Raw genomic sequence first — 17,943 nt, 5'->3', positions numbered from 1 at the left:
ATAGATTTGTTCGACTGCCTTTTCATGATCACTTGGACGGATTTCGTCCATTGATGTTTCTGGTCAAGGAAGAGTACGTTATCAGTGAAGTGGTAATTATCAAGAAGATTCCTCAACATGGATTTTATGAAAAACTATATACAGTATAATGTATAGCGATCGAGAGGTAGTTAGAAACCATGCACATATTTATCTTGTGAAACATATAAATAAATAAAAATTAAGATAACCATAAATTTAAACACCGCACTGGACAAGGAAAATAGTTTTTTTTTTTTTGTGGCACATATTTGGACCCTAACATAAATGCCTATATATAGCGTAGGCAATTTAGAAGCCCTAATTTCTCTCTGAAGAAACACAAACAATGACGTATATCTCTGAGCTTTCGTGGGATTTGGTAGAGAAGATTCTCTCCAGGGTTCCCATAACTAGTATCGGAGCGGTGAGATCCACTTGCAAACTATGGAACGGCTTATCCAAATACCGGATTTTGTGTAGCGCAGAAGCAAGGCGGCATCAGTTTCTACGGTTCATGGTGAAGAATTATAAGCTTTGTTCATTGAGATTCGATCTCCATGGAATCCTCGACGATGAAGAATTTGTGGATCCATCTATAAAGGAGATCATCAGTGATTCATTTAATCAACTCAAGGTAACTAAAGTCTTTCATTGCGATGGCTTATTGTTATGTGTCACCAAAGAAAAGGACATAGAGACGGAGGAGGAAAGTACAAGCCTCGTGGTTTGGAACCCGTATTTGGGACAAACCAGGTGGATCCAACCTAGACATAACTACCACAGATTAGACAGTTATGCTCTCGGATACGACAGCAATAGTCGTAAACACAAAATCTTGCGGTTTTTGGATGATGAAGATGACTACAATCTCGGAAACCACCTCATTGTATACGAAATCTATGATTTTAGCTCTGATTCATGGAGGGTCATTGATATCAATCCGGACTGGGATATAATTTTCTTTCAACGCGGTGTGTCTCTTAAGGGCAATACTTATTTTTTTGCTAAAGAGAAATTTTTAGTACTAGGGGTAGGGATACCACCAGGAGAATTCCCAGAGCCTCATGATGACTTACTCTGTTTTGATTTTACAAGAGAGAGATTTGGACCGCCTCTGCCTCTGCCGTTTCACCACTATACTGACGATACCGGGGCCCTGTCTTCTCTTAGAGACGAGCAACTCGCAGCGTTATATCAGTGCTGGAGTATGCCTGAGGTGAATATTTGGGTGACAACTAAGATTGAGCCCAATGCAGTGTCGTGGGCCCCCTTTTTAAAAATTGACACAGAACCACTCACAGATTATGAATTTCAGTTTCACTTTAATGGTGCCAGTTTCTTCATTGACGAGGAGAAGAAAGTTGCTGTAGTTTTCCAATTAGACGACCAGTTAGAAGACCATTTAGACGAAACCTGCTACGACAATGCTTACCTCATTGGAGAGAATGGTTACTTTGAAAAGGTTGGTCTTGGAGAAGCTGCGAATCCCCTAGAATCTAACAACCTGGAAGAATATTGCCCACTTGTGTGCTCTTGCTCGTATGTTCCCAGTTTAGTTCACATCAACCAATTTGCAGGAGACAAAAATTAAAGCAAAGAGAAGCAAGAGTAAGGGAATGAAGAAGGTCACTAGCTAACTATGATGATGATAGCTTATTCTTTCTTGCATATCTTTTCATTCGTTTTTGGTTTTTGTTTTTTTTTCTTTTTCGTTTCTCTTTTTTTGAAGTATCCTTTGGATAATTTTATATTGTTTAATTTCTCTTATTTTGTTAAGCAATTTTAGGAATCTTCAGATTTTGGGTGTGTGTTTGGATTCCCTTACGTGACTTTATTTAATTAGCTGGGCATGAAAACAATAAACAAGATAGTAAAAGACTCTCCTACTGTAAGAAGCCAAGACCAAAGCTTCTACATAGACGCAGTATATTCTTTCGGTTCTCATAATGGGCTACTTAAAAAGTATCTTCGTTTGAGCAAACATGTTCTCTGTTACATATATATGCGCGTTCATAATTTTTTTTTGCCTCTCAAAAATTTGAATCCATGAGAAAAACATCATCATTGTTTTAGTTGCATAAATTTGCTTCTTCTTTTTTTTTTTGGGGTTTAGTATATAGTTTACACCTCTTCATCACTTTGACATTTCTTATAGCCTTAGTTGATACTATGTAAAATTGTTACTATGATACTTACCATTAATCTATTAGGGTTTTATATACGAAATCTACGATTTTAGTTCTAATTCATGGAGGTTTTTTTAATTCATTCTCGATTGGTCAATAGATTTTTATAAATGTGGCGTGTCTTTGAAGGGAAGTAAGTATTTTATTGCTCAGAAAAATAAGCAAAGGAAGAGAGAGGATCGGTAATTACTTTTGATTTTACTCAGAGAGATTTGTACGCTTTCTTCCTCTCCCGTTTCTTCTTGATGATAGAGATACTGGGACTCTATCTTTCTCTTAGAGACGAGATACTCGCGGTGTTATATCAGAAAATGGGAGCGTTAGAGATGATGCGGATTTGGGTTACAAACAAGATTGATCCAATATTGTGAGATTGTGGTGTCGTTGATCTCCGTCTTGAAATTTGATATGGGACCACTCACTGGTTTTGGTTTTCGGTTTTAGGTCGAAGCTGGTAATTTATTCATTGACGAGGAGAAGAAAGTCGCCGTGGTTTTTTTATTTACACGGTTCTGAACCGACTAGGACCCACTGGTGCAAGTGCAACACAGTTTTAATCATCTGGAGAGAATGGATACTTGAAAAAAGTGAAGCTTGGGGAAGATCGCCAAATATGTTACATGGTCGGAAATATATAGTTTCCCACGTGTATGTTCCAAGTTTTGTTCAAATCAACCAAAAACGTATAATAATAACAATAATTCTTTTTTTTTTTTTTTTTAATTCTTGGTCCCAAATTTCTCCCTACGGATGATGGACTGCAGCGAGTTGTGCATTATCTATTTGCTAAAAACGAGAAAATGCTTGTCAAGCTAGGTCACTATTGTTCATATTTTGGCTTCGGATCCATTTCTTCCAGCTTATACTTTTGGTTATGGTGCTATGGAAGCACAATTCACCATTTGTAGGGAAACCGGAGAACCCCGGAAAGGTGTCTTGGGAAAGAAGCAATCGTGACATCTCAATGTCTCAATGGCTTGGTAACTTAACTGTTAAGAGATAATAAGACAAAACGATCAAAGAGAGTTGAGTTTAGTTCTCATCAAACTAATTCGTGCTCATTTGTTTTCTTGATGATAGGTATCTACTAAAGAATGTCGAGAGTATGTATTAAAGATTCTCCATCCAATAAAAATAAATAAGCTTATTTCCTTAATGTGACTTGTATTCATTAAGCCTCATTATGGTTTCAATATTTTCAGAAGTGAGTTTTGGGAAAATTGGTCAACTGGTGGGCATGAATGAGGCGCCAGCTCCTAGATTGCCCTTCTGATTTGGCTTCAGAACAATATATGGTTTACTGTCTCTGCTTCTGTTCCACACCTTTGGCCCATGCTTTCAACTCTCAGCTCCCCCCTTTTATAGCTTATCTGCAACAAGAGATCATGTGAATAGATCGATCTCCATAAAAACTGTACTGAAAAAGATCCAAGAGAGTTTATGAAAAGGAAGGATCTTTCGATTGGATTCAAAGACGCGGTTCATGAAAAAAGTGTTGTTCAGGAGGGAAAGAGTGAGCAGCAAGAAATACATTGCCTTCACTATGTGAAGGATAAAAACAAAGATTTATAAAGGGTTTGGTTTTGTGAGTGTAAATTATATGTAATTGGTGTAAATCCTTATCATGAAAACAATTTTATAGATTATCAATCGAAACCATTACATTAAGTAGAGTAAATTGCGATGCGAGAGAGATAAAAATTAGCAAAGTATCAGAGAGTGAAAGAATCAAAAAAATTAAATTTGTCCCGCTAATGGCACTTAACCGTTGACGTGGCAGCCATGCACACAAAATCGATCTGTTGAATTGTCATATCTCTCAGCCGTTGGATCATAATCCGGTTCTTTTTTTGAGACGGAAACCCCATACCAAGTTTCATAAAACACGAAAAAGGTCACGAACCGTTTCGAAAACTACGGAAATGCCATTCATCGTCGTTAGCTATATAAACTCGCCTTCTCAAAGTCTTCTTCTCGGGAAAATCCCCCAAATCCTCCTTTCTCTCTTATTCTCCAAGTCAATTTTTTTTCGATTTTTAATTTCTCCGAAAACAAAACCGTAGAAGAAAGGAACCAGTTCCCAAAGCCTCTCCACCACATCAAAGACCCATCTCAAACAACTGCAGCTTGCTTTTCTTCTCTTTTTATAATGTTTGCTCAATTTCACATAAAAGTTTACTAGTAGGCAATGAACCGGATTTTTTCTTTTGGATTATAAATTTAAACTTCAAAAGCCGAAGTCTGGCTTGTTGTTTTTCTGAACTCGGGCTTGTTATATAACTTGACCATTGTAAACAGGGGAATGATTGCAGAGGAATGGTTTCAAACTGACTGCAGAGTATACAGGGGAGAAAAAAGAGAAAAAAAAAATGACTGCAGAGAGAGAGAAAAAAGACGAGTATCATGCTCGGGGAAACCACCCGTACGCTTGTATCATGAAAGTGTTTAGGTTAAACTTCTTGAAAATCGCAAATGCTTCCTCATACAATTGCCTAGAAAAGAGGACGCCGGTGAAATAGAAAATAAGAATAAAACCTAAAAAGTGATGCTGGTATCGCTCATTTTCTCTCATCAGCGTCGAGTAGAGGAAGAAAAGGAGAAAAACTATGACTAAAGGGGAATGGCTTCAAAGTGTTTTGAGAGGGAAGAAAAAGAGCAAAAACATAACTGCACACGAATGGTATCAAACTTGTTTTGAAAATATGGTTTCTGGAAGTCTATACCTTGCTCAGAGTGTCCTTACACTCATCTCTAAAGTCTCAACTTGTTTCCAGAGCGTTGAACATTCATGGGTGCGAGTTAATCAAGTCGCAGCACCGTATCGCACAACCTAAGCCTTCTTGGACCACTTTGCATTGTGGGGAGAGTAACTTCCTTGATATGGCTCTAAATGGAATGATTTCAACTGCATTGGAAAGAAAACTCAAATATCTCAAACATTGGTGAAAGAAGCTTCGGCGCTTGGGAAGTGGAAGGTTTCCTGGAGGGCTCATCTTCGCAGTGTATTGACACGATCAGAAAGAGGCTTCTAGACATGCGTCCATTCCGGAAACGTTATCTTCTTACTCATAGCTCCGAATTGAATGATCTCAGACGTTATGTAAATAGGACTCAAATATATCGGATCCTGATGAAAGCTCTGTAAACTGAATCGGTCTGGAAGTGCATCTTCCTTCGCATTTTTTGGAGCTCATCGGGTCGGTCTAAAACGGCAGCGAGACAGGCGTGCCTTCCGACGAGCTTAACTCTCTGCTCACACCTCCAAATCCTATTATTCCACCTGATCTGGAACCATGATCCAATCTTCTCCAACTTTGGTGAAGCCACTGACAGCTGAATCGGAATGGAAGGTTCCCCGGACAGACGATCATTCAGGAGTATCGGATTGCTCCGGAATGGATGCGAGAGAGGTCTGTCTTTCGGTGACCGTATCTTTCAGCTCAGTGCTCTAAATGCCCTGATTCAACCTGTCCTGGGTTCTTGACTCAATTATCTCCAACTTTGTTGAAGACCCTGTAAGCTGAATCGGCCGGAAAAAGCTTCCGGTGACGCGATTTCGGAAATGTATCTGCACTCGGAATTTTTGGCCGAGAGACTTGACCGCGGTATGTGTTTTTGGCCGAGAAAGCTACCCGCGGGAAGGATTTTGGCCGAGAATCTTCGGCCATCAGTACATCATTTTGCCGAGAAACCCAAAAATTGCTCCTTTTCACTATTTTTGATAAGTTCAACTCCATTTCTTCATCTGAATCACATCTTCCACTCCAAATAAACTCCAAAAGCACCTGTTTAACACTCCAAAACATGTAAAACTCTCTTGGACCTAATGCAATCTCCTAAGTCCTAAAACAATGCTTAAAGACCTAAAATACATGCAAATGAGACACGATTTGGACTAGAATATGTACATTAAATGATGCAATTTATGAATATATCATAGATTAAATACTAAATCGAGTTTGGAAACCAAATACGTTCACATTTTGCCATAAACCAAATACTAAATCGAGTTTGGAAACCAAATACGTTCACTAGTAGATTAAATACGTTCACATTTTGCCATAAAAAGATAAAAAGATGGATAATCCTAATTGATTGGTGCTGCTGGGTTCTTCTTACTCCTCTTTGTCTTCCCGGCATCGTAGGGAGTTATTACTGCAAACATTATTTTATAGTTTTTCTCTAGTTGTACCAGTATTATAAACATACGTTCACAGTTTTACTCTACTTGTTCACAGTTTTAACCTAGTTGTACCAGTAGTACAAACATTATTTCATAGTTTTCTCTAGTTGCACCAGTATTACAAACATACGTTCACAGTTTTACTCTAGTTGTTCCCAGTTTTACCCCAGTTGTACCAGTAGTACAAACATTATTTCATAGTTTTTCTCTAGTTGTACCAGTATTACAAACATACGTTTACAGTTTTTAATAAAAGCACTAGTAGATTAAATACTAAATCGAGTTTTTAATTAGTTGGTTTTAGTGCTATGAAACACATTTCACCACATGCAGGGAAACCGGAGAACCCAGGAAAAGTTTGTTGGAAAAGAAGCAATTGTGACATCTCAATGTCTCAATGGCTGGTAAATAAACTATAAGAGATGAAACAAAACTATGCTTCGTAGGTTAATGAGAGCTATTGAGTTTCTCCAACTAATCCGTTCTCATTTGTTTTCCGATATTAAGTATCTATTGAGGATTGTCGAAAGTGGAGACAACGTGCGGCTGCAATACCGATCCCTTAAAAAGATGACAAACGATGACAGAGGAGAAGGCCAACATGTTCAACCGGTTGAGAGCAATAGCTTGTAGAATGCAATCATATTATACCATTTTCTTTTCTTTTTTTTTTATTCTGCATTTCTAGAAAGAAAAAGAAAAAGTTAATGTAGTTTGGGGTTTGGGATTCTGCATAAATTTAAAATCGTTTGGTTAGAGAAGTAGTGGAAGACTGTTGGAAGCTATTTATATTAGATTTTGTACAGAAAAGTGTTCGATTATAAAGAAAGGAAAAAAAACTGTTGCTCTTGTTGATGTGCTTGCAATGTTTTTTTGGTACTAATAAAAGGAGGAAGAGTGATTCCAAATAGGAATTCCTCGATTTTACTAAATAAGTTAGCCCAAAAAATTTAATTGTTTAACATGTAAAACTTAGCCAGAAGTAGGAGCCATAAACATTTATCTTTGTAAGTTAGAAACAAAAATTAACATAACCTAAAACAAAAATCATAATTCGTCATGCGAGATGATGACACTTTGAGGTGAAACACGTTGTAATATTTAAAAATTAATTCGACAAATAATAACAATAAAAATTATCATTTATTTTGTATTGAGATAATTTGAAAGATAACTTATTTATGATTTAAAATTGAAAAATACACATCTTTTTTTTCCCTTTTTGAAAACCTTTTTTACATGTGATAAAATATTTTTATACTGATTTTAATTAAAACTATAATTTTTAATTAATTTTAAAAAAAAAATCAAACATATTATTATTATTTATATATATATATGTATTTACTCCTTGTTTGAATCTAAAGTTTTTGGAATTCAATTTTGGTTTTATAGTAAATTTGCATGCGTATAGAAATTTGGATCTAATCCAAAAACAGTTGCATTTAGATTAAGAATAACAACATAATATCTCATATATATCAAACTAGTATTATACCCCCCATCATGCAGGGGATTTTATTTATTTTAATATAAAATGTTAATTAGAAAATGTGAAATAATAATTATTTTTGATATAAAATATTTTAATTAAACAGATAAAGATTTTTTTTTAAAAAAAAAGGGTGGTGATAGGAATGAGAAAGTGGGATAAAATGAAAAAATAAACTGTTCTTTTTATTGTTTTTATTCTTAAAAATAAGAAAAAAATATACTTTTTTTTTAAAGAATATGTGTCAAATACAAAATCGTCAAATGACTTCTGTTTTATACTATAAATTTTCTTTTTTAAAAGAAAAAGACATGTGTCAAATACAGAATTGTCAAATGACTTCTGTTTTATAGTATAAAAGATACCTATTTTTTTTTGAACAAAGTATAAAAGATTCCTTAAAATCCTCAATGGTTACTAAAAAAACAGAGAATCAAAACAGAGATAATTCATAAAGAATCAGTCAAGAAAATTTGGTAAATATACCTCTTCCTAGTAATACTATGTATCTATCTCTTTTCATAATCTATTTGGGATCTATCGAGATTTATTTCATGGTCTTGTGTTAGAATTTGGTAAAATGCTAAAGATGTGATCAAGCTTGTGAATCCCTTTACTCTTGTTTGTGTTGTTGAATTCATCATCAAATGCGGTTTAACTCTTCTCATGGCCAAACTTGAACATACTTAACTAATTCAATATTTTTAGACAATATAATCAAACTTGAAAAATGTAACAGATCATGTAAAAAGCACACTAATACTTTTATGAAAATAATCATACTTATTAAAAATATAAACGTAAAACATGAACACTTAAACTAAGAGTAATGAAATCCAAGCTTAAAAACAAAATGTAAAACAATCTTCGATAAAAAAAAAAATTGTAAATTGGATAATTTAGCTATTTTATTTATAAATAAGTGTATTTTAAAAAAATAGTATAGATTTAAAATTTCATCTCATCAATTTTTTTTTCATAATTCTGTCTTTGTATATTACATTCAAATCAATGTTTATCCTTCCAATTGACTCTAATATAAAATCAAATCTATCTTTGTGAGTTTCTAAAAAAAAAAACAAAATCACACATGAGAAGGATTTCAAGCACAAGGCTTTGCTAGTCTTGTTGCAAAATAATAGTAACCTAGCTAACCACAACATCAAAGATTTTAGGGTGCCTATACAAATTTTCAAAAACGGACCAAATTTAATGTCCATAACTAAAATGTATCACAAAAGTTTGCTTAACTATGCACAGCCAAAGCACAAAACCAATTTTAAAACCTAAAATGCTATAAGAAAACTTTATGGTTAACGTTTAGATTTAAAGTGCCTATACAAATTTTCAAAAAGGGAACCAAATTTAATGTCCATAACTAAAATGTATTACAAAATGTTATAACTAACGTTTGCTTAATTGCTTCCATTGTTTAGATTTCATCTTTTGTACTTAGTTATCACTTAGATCTTGTTATTCTATAGCGTTTGATATCCATTGTTTCTGTGTGATTCCATATGATATTGGTGATCTTATTGTTCACTCAAAGACTAATTATCACTTAGATCTTTTTATTATATATTGTTTGGTATCCATTATTTTTGTGTGATACCAGATGATGTTGGTGATCTTATCGTTCAGTCAAGCCTGAAAAAAGGCTATCATTTCTCTGTATAGGTGTCCTCGGCCAGATTATCATAGTCTCAAAATTGATGGTTAATACCACTGTAGCTCACCACAATTCTATTGCATTCCAAAATACGTTGCATGGATCCCCAGAAATTTACGTGTTCAACAAGCAAACATACTAAGATCATAGACATATACTATGTCTCGACTCTAAACTTTATAATTAAACATAGATACAGAGTGATGTATACTTATATAACCAAAACTAGTTACACATCCGTCATCATCTGATTTTTTTCTAAAAATTTCATTTCACGATAATCCTAACAAAGTCTATCATATATTTTCCTTTATTATGATAACAATCCCTTATAAATCTTGATATACACAATCAAGTAAGACTAAATTTCAATTTATTTTACTATTTTAACTCTTGCTTCAAATGGCACGATAATAAGAAGCAAGTTATAGCCAAACACAAGTTTGTTATAACAGGCAGTTTCGAGTGTGACCTATCTCCTTCTCATTTACAAGAAGGTATGTGATTGTTTGTTTTGGGTGTATCAGGTTTTGAATCCATTATATTAATTGTCTTTACTTTTTGTTCAGTGTCTAATAGTGGAATATTAACAAGACTGCGTGAGTTGGAAGATGTGGAACTAGAAGGTCTATGTGATGCGCCTGAAGCTGGAGAGAAGAACGCTAAAAAATGTGTTCTAGTTTTAGCAGAAGGAAAATCTTCTAAGAATCAAATTGTAAGTAGTTTGACTTTTTACCCGTGTTTACCTAAAAATAAGACTATTGATTCTAGAGCACAACAAGTTTTGATGTGAACTTTTGATCCTTCGTTATTTATTTATTAGTTTTTTAAGAAGAATTTGGCTATTGATTTACTGATTTAACTTCAGATAAAGGCATAGGCACAAACGCTAATATGCACCATCATGGTATCTACCAAGTCCGAGGAAAACCCATTAAATGTCAGGAAAGCCACCCAAAAAAACCGTGCTGCAAATAAACAGCTTACTGGTCTTATGAAGACCATTGGTCTGAGAGAAAATGTTGCATACCAGAATGTAAATTCACTGAGATATGGCAGTGTTATGATCATCGCAGACCCTGTACGTTATCTAGATATATATGGGTATTTGTTTATATATTCTCTTCTCTAATGTGTTCATAATATCAGATGCCAAAAAAAAAATATTTTATAGACTTGGATCAATCATTAATGTTTTCTGTCCATTGTTCCTTTTGTGGTTTTTGATTTTGATAGAGAAATTATAAAAGATAAATAACATACAATATGCAATGATTGATTTAAAAGATTGACTAGTTAGTTTGTGGAATTAAAGGTTTTTTTTGCTTGTCGCAATGTTAGCATAATGTTGTAATGTGTGACAGTCACCACATATTGCATGATTATATTTTTCAACTATGACTTTGTATTGAAATAATGAAGTTGGTCATATAAAATTGATTCATCTAGAAGACTTTGCTAGTTGTGTTGGAAAATAATAGAAAACTAAGAAACACAAAAGCAAAATTTTTTAAGGTGGTATACAAAATTTCAAAACCAAGCCAAATTTAATGCCCATAACTAAATTGCATTACAAAGTTTTGCTTACCTTTGTACAACCAAAGCACAATCCCAATTTAAGGAACTAAAAATTTATGCAAAACTTTATGATTTTGTGATCATGGATACTACTGTGATGTGATATGATGCTCTTGTTACTTCTTCCTGAGTTTTGTTTGATATTACTTCTTCCTGAATCTAGTGATATTACTCCTTCATGAGTTTTGTTTGATATGATGCTTTCATGATCGAGTTTTGTTTGATATGATGCTCTTTCTGAGTTTCGTTTGATATGATACTGTGATCTAAGTGCGATATTCCTTTTAATTAATGATTTTGTGGTCATTGAGGTGTAGGAAGTGCCATGGATAGTACCGAACGATCGAATCACTGTGATATATATGATATGATATTAGGATTTTGTTACTTAATCCTGAGTTTCGTTTGATATGATGCTCTTCCTGAGTTTCGTTTGATATGATTCTCTGATGCTGTTGTTTAATATGATACCGTTTTTTAGATGATTGTTTATTAGGATCTTTTTCATCAGTCCATGTTCTATCATGTTGATGTGACAATGTAAGAAGAATTTGACATGATATAACTTTATTTAATTTATTAGTATATAATTATTGGAGATTACAAATCAGCTGTGTTTTGTAGAAGTAACTAAGCAGACCTATAAAATCAGTTGAGATATTGCATCAAATCGCAGTTCAAAACAGCGACTGCGTTTTGTACTCGTATCATATACTCATCGACACGCTGCCGTTTGCGATCATCATTTGGTCATTTTGCATCATCAGGTTTTTGGCCGCCAGCTACACTACTGGAAGAGCTGCTGTCTCGGACGCTAGGAGAAGATGAGCATTTGCTAGAATGAGAGCTTTCTTCTATTGAGTTGTTGTTGTTGCTGCTGTTTCTCTTAGATCTCTTCGTCTTCTCTGGCCTTTGCGACGATGTATCCTACAATATACAGTTGTTTTTTTATTAATAAGGGGGTTTCTAACTTCAGACTGATCACAAGTTCTTTTTCAAACTCTCTTACCTTATCAGAAGTAGATCCAGGAGTTTTTAACTCGAGTTGTGTTGCAACGTCATTAGAGTCCTCTGCTTTCTCAGATCTGCTCTCTCTTGAAGCCTTTGTTCTAGGTTCCCGTGAACGGTTACTTGGATTCTGTGGTATATGCACGGATTGTTGTTCAACGATGGTATTAGGAGGCATATAAGGCATGTAAGTAGTACATGGAGCTGGCATCATGCTAGGGTTCTGGTTCCCAAAGTATGGGTAAGATGGCATTGACGGATGCATTGGGATTGACCCGGGAGGCATAGCCATAGGCATCGGGTATGGAAAAGATGGTGGTGGAGCCATCATGACGGTGTGATCCATTGCAGCTCCCCATGGAGACATTGACCTTAATCTTTGCTGGTATTGGAGATTGAGATTCTCTATATCCGACTTCAGCGATGTTTTCTCTTCTCGTAGGTCGTTTTTCTCCTGTGTCAACTACAGAACAAAAAAAACTGTGTTCTTTTTGCTATTGATTAAAGAAAACAGATTCTGTAAGCAATTAGGTAGCCCGTTGAGTTTGCATCTTATGATCTAGGTGAAGTATCTATATCATAAAAAGACAGAACACGCAAGTACATATCTAAATCTACACGCCATATGGACTGCATAGTTTTTTAAATTAGATAACTACAGAGAGTGAGGGATAAGAATATTGAACCTCGCGGGACTCATCTGTCAACGCCGTGTACTCAGACTTGAGTTTGTTGACTTCTGATGTCAGCTCTTTCAACAACTGAACAGTATCAGTTAAAATCGTGGCTTTGTCATTCTTGGGTCTGTCTGGATCTGGAAACAGAAGAGGGTATGTAAGAATATAATTGAATCATGTAAATGTTAAATCCACATAAAAAGTATGAAAACTTTACCGAGTACATTTCCAAGTTCAAGAAAATGCTCATTCAGTTTCTCCCTCCTCAACTTTTCACGACCTGCTTTTTGCGACTTTCTAGCAGAAACGTCCATGACCTTGTGAAAACTAGAAAACATGGAAATAAACTCAGAACGCCAAATTGAATTGCAGTCAGCCAGTCACGCTCCTAGTAAACTCTGAGAATTCAAATCCACAATAGAGATCAACGGCACATGACCACATATCCTTGCCTCATGACTGAGTACTTAGCATCACTCGAACCACAAGAGTCCTAACACATCCCTAGAAGCTAGTTCTCACATCTGATGATTGATTGCTTTTGAATTCCTAGAGCATATCTGTTTGTTGTAAACTAAGCAAGCACCCTAGATTTACAGATTGCTCAGATGCACTACTTGCAAGAAGGTTTCTAGTGAAGTTAATCCTCAAACGGAAAACCAAACAAGCAAAGGGAAAGACACCAACAAATCCACGTTCTTTCCAAACTCTATTTGGTAATAACATCTATCAAAAATCAAAAAACTTTTTTTTTGAAGAAAGGAATCTTCAATTCAATTACTTCATCATAGATCTCCCTGACGAACTTACTATACTTTCATACCACTTGAGCTTAGTTCAAATCCACAAAAACCCTCTCAATTCGAAATAAGTATCTGGATAATGATCGAAACCCTAAGGAGGACGTCAATTGAGGACGATCTATCGAAGATAACTAAAATCAGAGGTTGAACAAACTAACCGGCGGTACGAATCGACGGTGACGGCGAAATTCGATGAGATAAGACAACGGCGAAGAAAGATTCTTGTTCTATCCCCCGCTCTCTGCTCCCAAGCATTATGCCATTTTCTCTTATCTCCTTTTTCCAATTATTTAACATCTTTTTTTTTTTAATCCATATTCAATTATTCATTATTCCATACTGATGTTTTATTTTCCGACACATTTAATAATTTCAACTTCGCCAGCAAAGATCCATATTTTCTGTATATGTCAATGACTTTGAATTATTTTTCTATTTTCGCCTTCCACTTATGCATTTATCACAACAGACCCTCAATAGTTGATTTCAATAAAAGTCTCAAAATCAGATTTTCACCGTGAATTTGTTTTGAAATATCGAATTTCTTACTGTTTTTTTTTTCCAGAAATTTAGTAATCAGGTCCACTATTCTATAAACTTGGCTCAAGATAACTGGTTATTATTCAATTTTAATTGAAAAAGAATGTCTCACAAATAAATTAAAATTTTACTTTTGTTGACCTACAAGTCTAGCTATAGTCTTTCAGTTCAATTTGGGTGAAAACAATTTCAACAATATTTAGTTTGATTTTCGGATTAAAGTCGACAAGATTAAATGGTCCAATATCATAATGACAATCTTATTAGACATGTGAAGACAATGCCTATAACTTACACAAAAAGCCTACACGCCTTCATAACAAAATTCATTGTCTTTGCACGGATCCGACCAAAGGATCTATTTAGTGGAGATTCTTCATCTTCACTCGGTTATCATCGTCATTGAAGCAACGACTTTCTGTATGATGCTCTGAAGAGCTGGTGCGCTAACAGAACACTTGTTGCTACCCTCAAAGCATGACTTACCTTGTTCGGCTGCTCTGCAGAGCTTGGGATCCAAAGGAACTTTCCCAAGAAACGGTACTCCCATTTCCCTGCACATTCTCTCTGCACCACCTCCACTGCTGTCAAACACTTCGGTGTAAGCAAAGACGTCGACAAGCTCTGGTGCGTTCTTTCTTAAGCAAGAGATTACGTCTTGTGTCACGTCAATGGTAATGCCAGTATCTGCAAGCACGTTCATGAACTTGACATCCGCTAAAGGTTGAGTTAAACCGCTCATGTTCTCTACCACTCCTAGCACAGGGACTCCAACTTTCTTGCAAAAGCTCACTTCTTTCCTGACATCGATCAAAGAGACTTCCTGTGGGGTTGTAACAATGATTGCACCGTCGATGCCAGTGGCTTGAAGGTACTGGACGATGGAGATGTGCTCGTCTGAAGTTCCTGGTGGGGCATCAACAACGAGGTAATCGATCTCTCCCCAATAGACGTCTTTCAAGAATTGTTCGATGAGAGCGTTCTTGCGCGGACCTCTCCAAACCAAAGCTTCATCAGAGTTTGTTGTAGAAAAGTGGTGTACTCCGGGATTGAACGCGTAGTAGTGAACAAAGAACTTGGATAATGATTGAATCGTGAATAGAGATCACTTTCCTTAAAGAGTATTTCAACCTTTATTTGCCTAGGATTACACGAAATCCCTTGTAGAATAAGACAATCATTTTTCTTCTTGGTCTAGGCTATGATCCAAGAGACACACAAAGAGATTTTTGTGTTTGTTTATGTTTTTCTCTCAGAATTCTTTTAGAAATTGATCAAGTTGATCTCTCTCTTTCTTTAGTTATTTTTCTTTCATTGTTTTTGATCCAAAGAACAGATTATATAATGGTCCAAAAGTGGTTTTGTACGTTTGCAACCGTACGTCCACATGGTAACCGTTTACGAACAATTGCAATGGTTATAATATAACCGTTAATAACACTTAAATAAATAACATTCCTCCCCCATTTAAGTGTAATCTTTGAATCAGAGAATAATCCAAAACATAAACCAAACTCATGAATAAATGTAAATATCGTGACGATTGAATTTACATCTTAGTGAAATTACACATTTCAAATGTCCGAGAATCAGGATGTCCCATGGATTGAATCCTTTCAACTAACTTTGGACACTTGAAGATAATACACACATAAGTTTCCACACTGCTCTAAGTGTTTATACTTGACACTATTATAAGCCATGTGTCCTTATCCATTCTTGAGTATATAGGAAACTAAGTCCAAGCTTCTTGAAGCGGCTACACCTCATACTCATATAGGTAGATTTTTTCATTTTGCACCTGCAAATGCAATTTTTCAAAAAATCTATTAAGAAGAGAACTTCAACCTAACCCTTCTTGCAGGTTCAAGCACTTACTTTGGGATGATATAAACTAGTGCTTCAATCTCTAAGTGTGAGCTTTCCACATTGAATTCAGCCTCTAACGTTGTACTAAAGGGGAATTGGGTATCTCACCATTAGAGATTTTATATGGACTTTAAACCCATCCCTTTAACCGACTTGATCACCAAGTCTCTAGCTAGTCCTCTTGTTAAGTGATCCGCTAGATTCTGTTGAGACCGAACATAATCACCCCATGAGTGATCAGCTCACGTACTGCGCTATGTCGAACGCCTAGGTGTCCCGACTTACCATTATATACTTGGCTATAAGCTTTAGCCAAAGTAGCTTGACTATCACAATGGATAGAAATCGGTGAAACCGGTCTCGGCCACAATGGAATCTCGTAGACTAAGTTCCTTAGCCATTCTGCCTCTTTACCAGCAGCCTCTAATGCTACGAATTCAGATTCCATAGTCGAACTTGTAATACAAGTTTGTTTCTTAGAAGCCCATGAAATGGCACCTCCCCCAAGCAAGAACACCCAACCACTTGCAGAAGAATGATCTTCCACATTGGTGATCCAACTTGCATCAGAGTATCCTTCAAGAATTGAAGGAAATCCGACATACGACAAACCATAGTTTATGGTTCCTTTTAAGTACTTTAGCACACGCCTTACAGCTTGCCAATGTTGATTACTAGGATTACTAGTATATCTACTCAATCTTCCAACCGCATAAGCTATATCCGGTCTAGTACTTGTCATGGCATACATCAAACAACCAATAACTTGTGAGTACTGGAGTTGTGATACAGCTTGTCCAGTGTTAGGCATAAGCTTCATACTCGCATCCATGGGAGTGCTCACAGGAGAACAATTCTCATAATGGAACCTTTTAAGAACCTTTTCAATATAATGGGATTGTGTCAAAGACAAGCCCTTGTTCTCACGCTTGATTCTTATACCAAGAATCACATCCGCCTCCCCCATGTCTTTCATGGCAAAATTTGATGATAAGAACTCTTTTGTGAGTTGCACTTGTCTAAGGTTGGTACCAAAGATCAACATATCATCAACATATAAGCAAATGATAACTCCATTACCAGAATCATCAAATTTGCTATATAAGCACTTATCCGCTTGATTCAACTTGAATCCATTTGATAGAACAGCCTCATCAAACCTTTGATGCCATTGCTTAGGCGCTTGCTTCAGCCCATACAGTGACTTTACTAACTTACACACCTTTTGCTCATTTCCAGGAACAATAAATCCTTCAGATTGCTTCATATAAACTTCTTCTTCCAAAACACCATTCAAGAATGCTGTTTTAACATCCATTTGATGGATCACAAGATCATTAATAGCTGCTAAAGCTATTAACAACCTTATAGAAGAAATCCTAGCAACCGGAGCATATGTATCGAAATACTCGATACCTTCCTTTTGTTTAAACCCTTGGATCACCAATCGAGCTTTAAACTTGTCAATGGTTCCATCGACTTTCATCTTCTTCTTGAAGATCCACTTGCAGCCTAAAGGCTTACAGCCAGGTGGGAGATCAGTTAAGACCCATGTAATATTCTCTACGATAGAGTCCATCTCATCAGTTACTGCTTCTTTCCAAAACATAACATCTTGAGACTTCATAGCCTCATTAAACGTCCTAGGGTCCTCATCAACATGATAACAATATGAGTATTGGAATTCAACCTCATCTCTTGACCCCTCAATTAAGTAAAGTTGGAAATCAGAACCGAATGATTTCGCGATTCTCCCTCGTTTGCTCTTACGGAGCACAGGTGACGAACTAGAAGAAACATGTGTGTTATCTCCTTCCTTATTTTCATTTGAGCTAGGAACAAAGTCTTTTGGTCTAGGTATTGATGAGAAACGAGTCTCATCAAATATTGCATCTCTTGACTCAATCACGGTGTGAA

At 35.8% G+C, this 17,943-nt stretch overlaps 3 protein-coding genes across 3 annotated transcripts; 1 reads left to right on the top strand and 2 right to left on the bottom strand.

The window, feature by feature from the left end:
• The first annotated feature begins 367 nt into the window (after positions 1–367).
• Positions 368–1,612, top strand: LOC18009651 (putative F-box protein At3g20030). Its single transcript, XM_006391575.1, has one exon. It carries the CDS (start codon positions 368–370, stop codon positions 1,610–1,612), a length of 1,245 nt encoding a protein of 414 aa, XP_006391637.1.
• A 10,071-nt stretch (positions 1,613–11,683) lies between these two features.
• Positions 11,684–13,926, bottom strand: LOC18009650 (transcription factor bHLH121). The gene is made up of 5 exons (XM_006391574.2): positions 13,776–13,926; positions 13,032–13,141; positions 12,824–12,951; positions 12,139–12,600; positions 11,684–12,056 (listed from the first exon to the last, which is right to left on the bottom strand). The coding sequence occupies exons 2-5, from the start codon at positions 13,126–13,128 to the stop codon at positions 11,880–11,882; spliced, it is 864 nt and encodes a 287-aa protein (XP_006391636.1). The 5' UTR covers positions 13,129–13,141; positions 13,776–13,926; the 3' UTR covers positions 11,684–11,879.
• Positions 13,927–14,539: 613 nt separating this feature from the next.
• Positions 14,540–15,338, bottom strand: LOC18009595 (cytosolic Fe-S cluster assembly factor NBP35). Its single transcript, XM_006391573.2, has 2 exons — positions 15,309–15,338; positions 14,540–15,232 (listed from the first exon to the last, which is right to left on the bottom strand). The coding sequence occupies exons 1-2, from the start codon at positions 15,336–15,338 to the stop codon at positions 14,540–14,542; spliced, it is 723 nt and encodes a 240-aa protein (XP_006391635.2).
• Positions 15,339–17,943: the final 2,605 nt, after the last annotated feature.

This window comes from Eutrema salsugineum, unplaced genomic scaffold (genome assembly GCF_000478725.1).
Source record: "Eutrema salsugineum unplaced genomic scaffold, Eutsalg1_0 scaffold_8, whole genome shotgun sequence".
NCBI lineage: Eukaryota > Viridiplantae > Streptophyta > Magnoliopsida > Brassicales > Brassicaceae > Eutrema > Eutrema salsugineum.
The sequence above is the reverse complement of the archived record's forward strand: the minus strand, read 5'-3'. Positions and strand labels throughout refer to the sequence as shown.

Excerpts from the sequence above, each read along its gene's own strand:
- LOC18009651 (XM_006391575.1), top strand. The coding sequence starts at position 368 with ATGACGTATATCTCTGAGCTTTCGTGGGATTTGGTAGAGAAGATTCTC.
- LOC18009595 (XM_006391573.2), bottom strand. The coding sequence starts at position 15,338 with ATGATTGTCTTATTCTACAAGGGATTTCGT. Across the intron at positions 15,233-15,308 it reads TATTCTACAAGGGATTTCGT|TTCTTTGTTCACTACTACGC; the intron begins GTAATCCTAGGC and ends TCATTATCCAAG.
- LOC18009650 (XM_006391574.2), bottom strand. The coding sequence starts at position 13,128 with ATGGACGTTTCTGCTAGAAAGTCGCAAAAAGCAGGTCGTGAAAAGTTG. Across the intron at positions 12,601-12,823 it reads TGACAGATGAGTCCCGCGAG|TTGACACAGGAGAAAAACGA; the intron begins GTTCAATATTCT and ends TTTGTTCTGTAG. Across the intron at positions 12,057-12,138 it reads CTGGATCTACTTCTGATAAG|GATACATCGTCGCAAAGGCC; the intron begins GTAAGAGAGTTT and ends TGTATATTGTAG.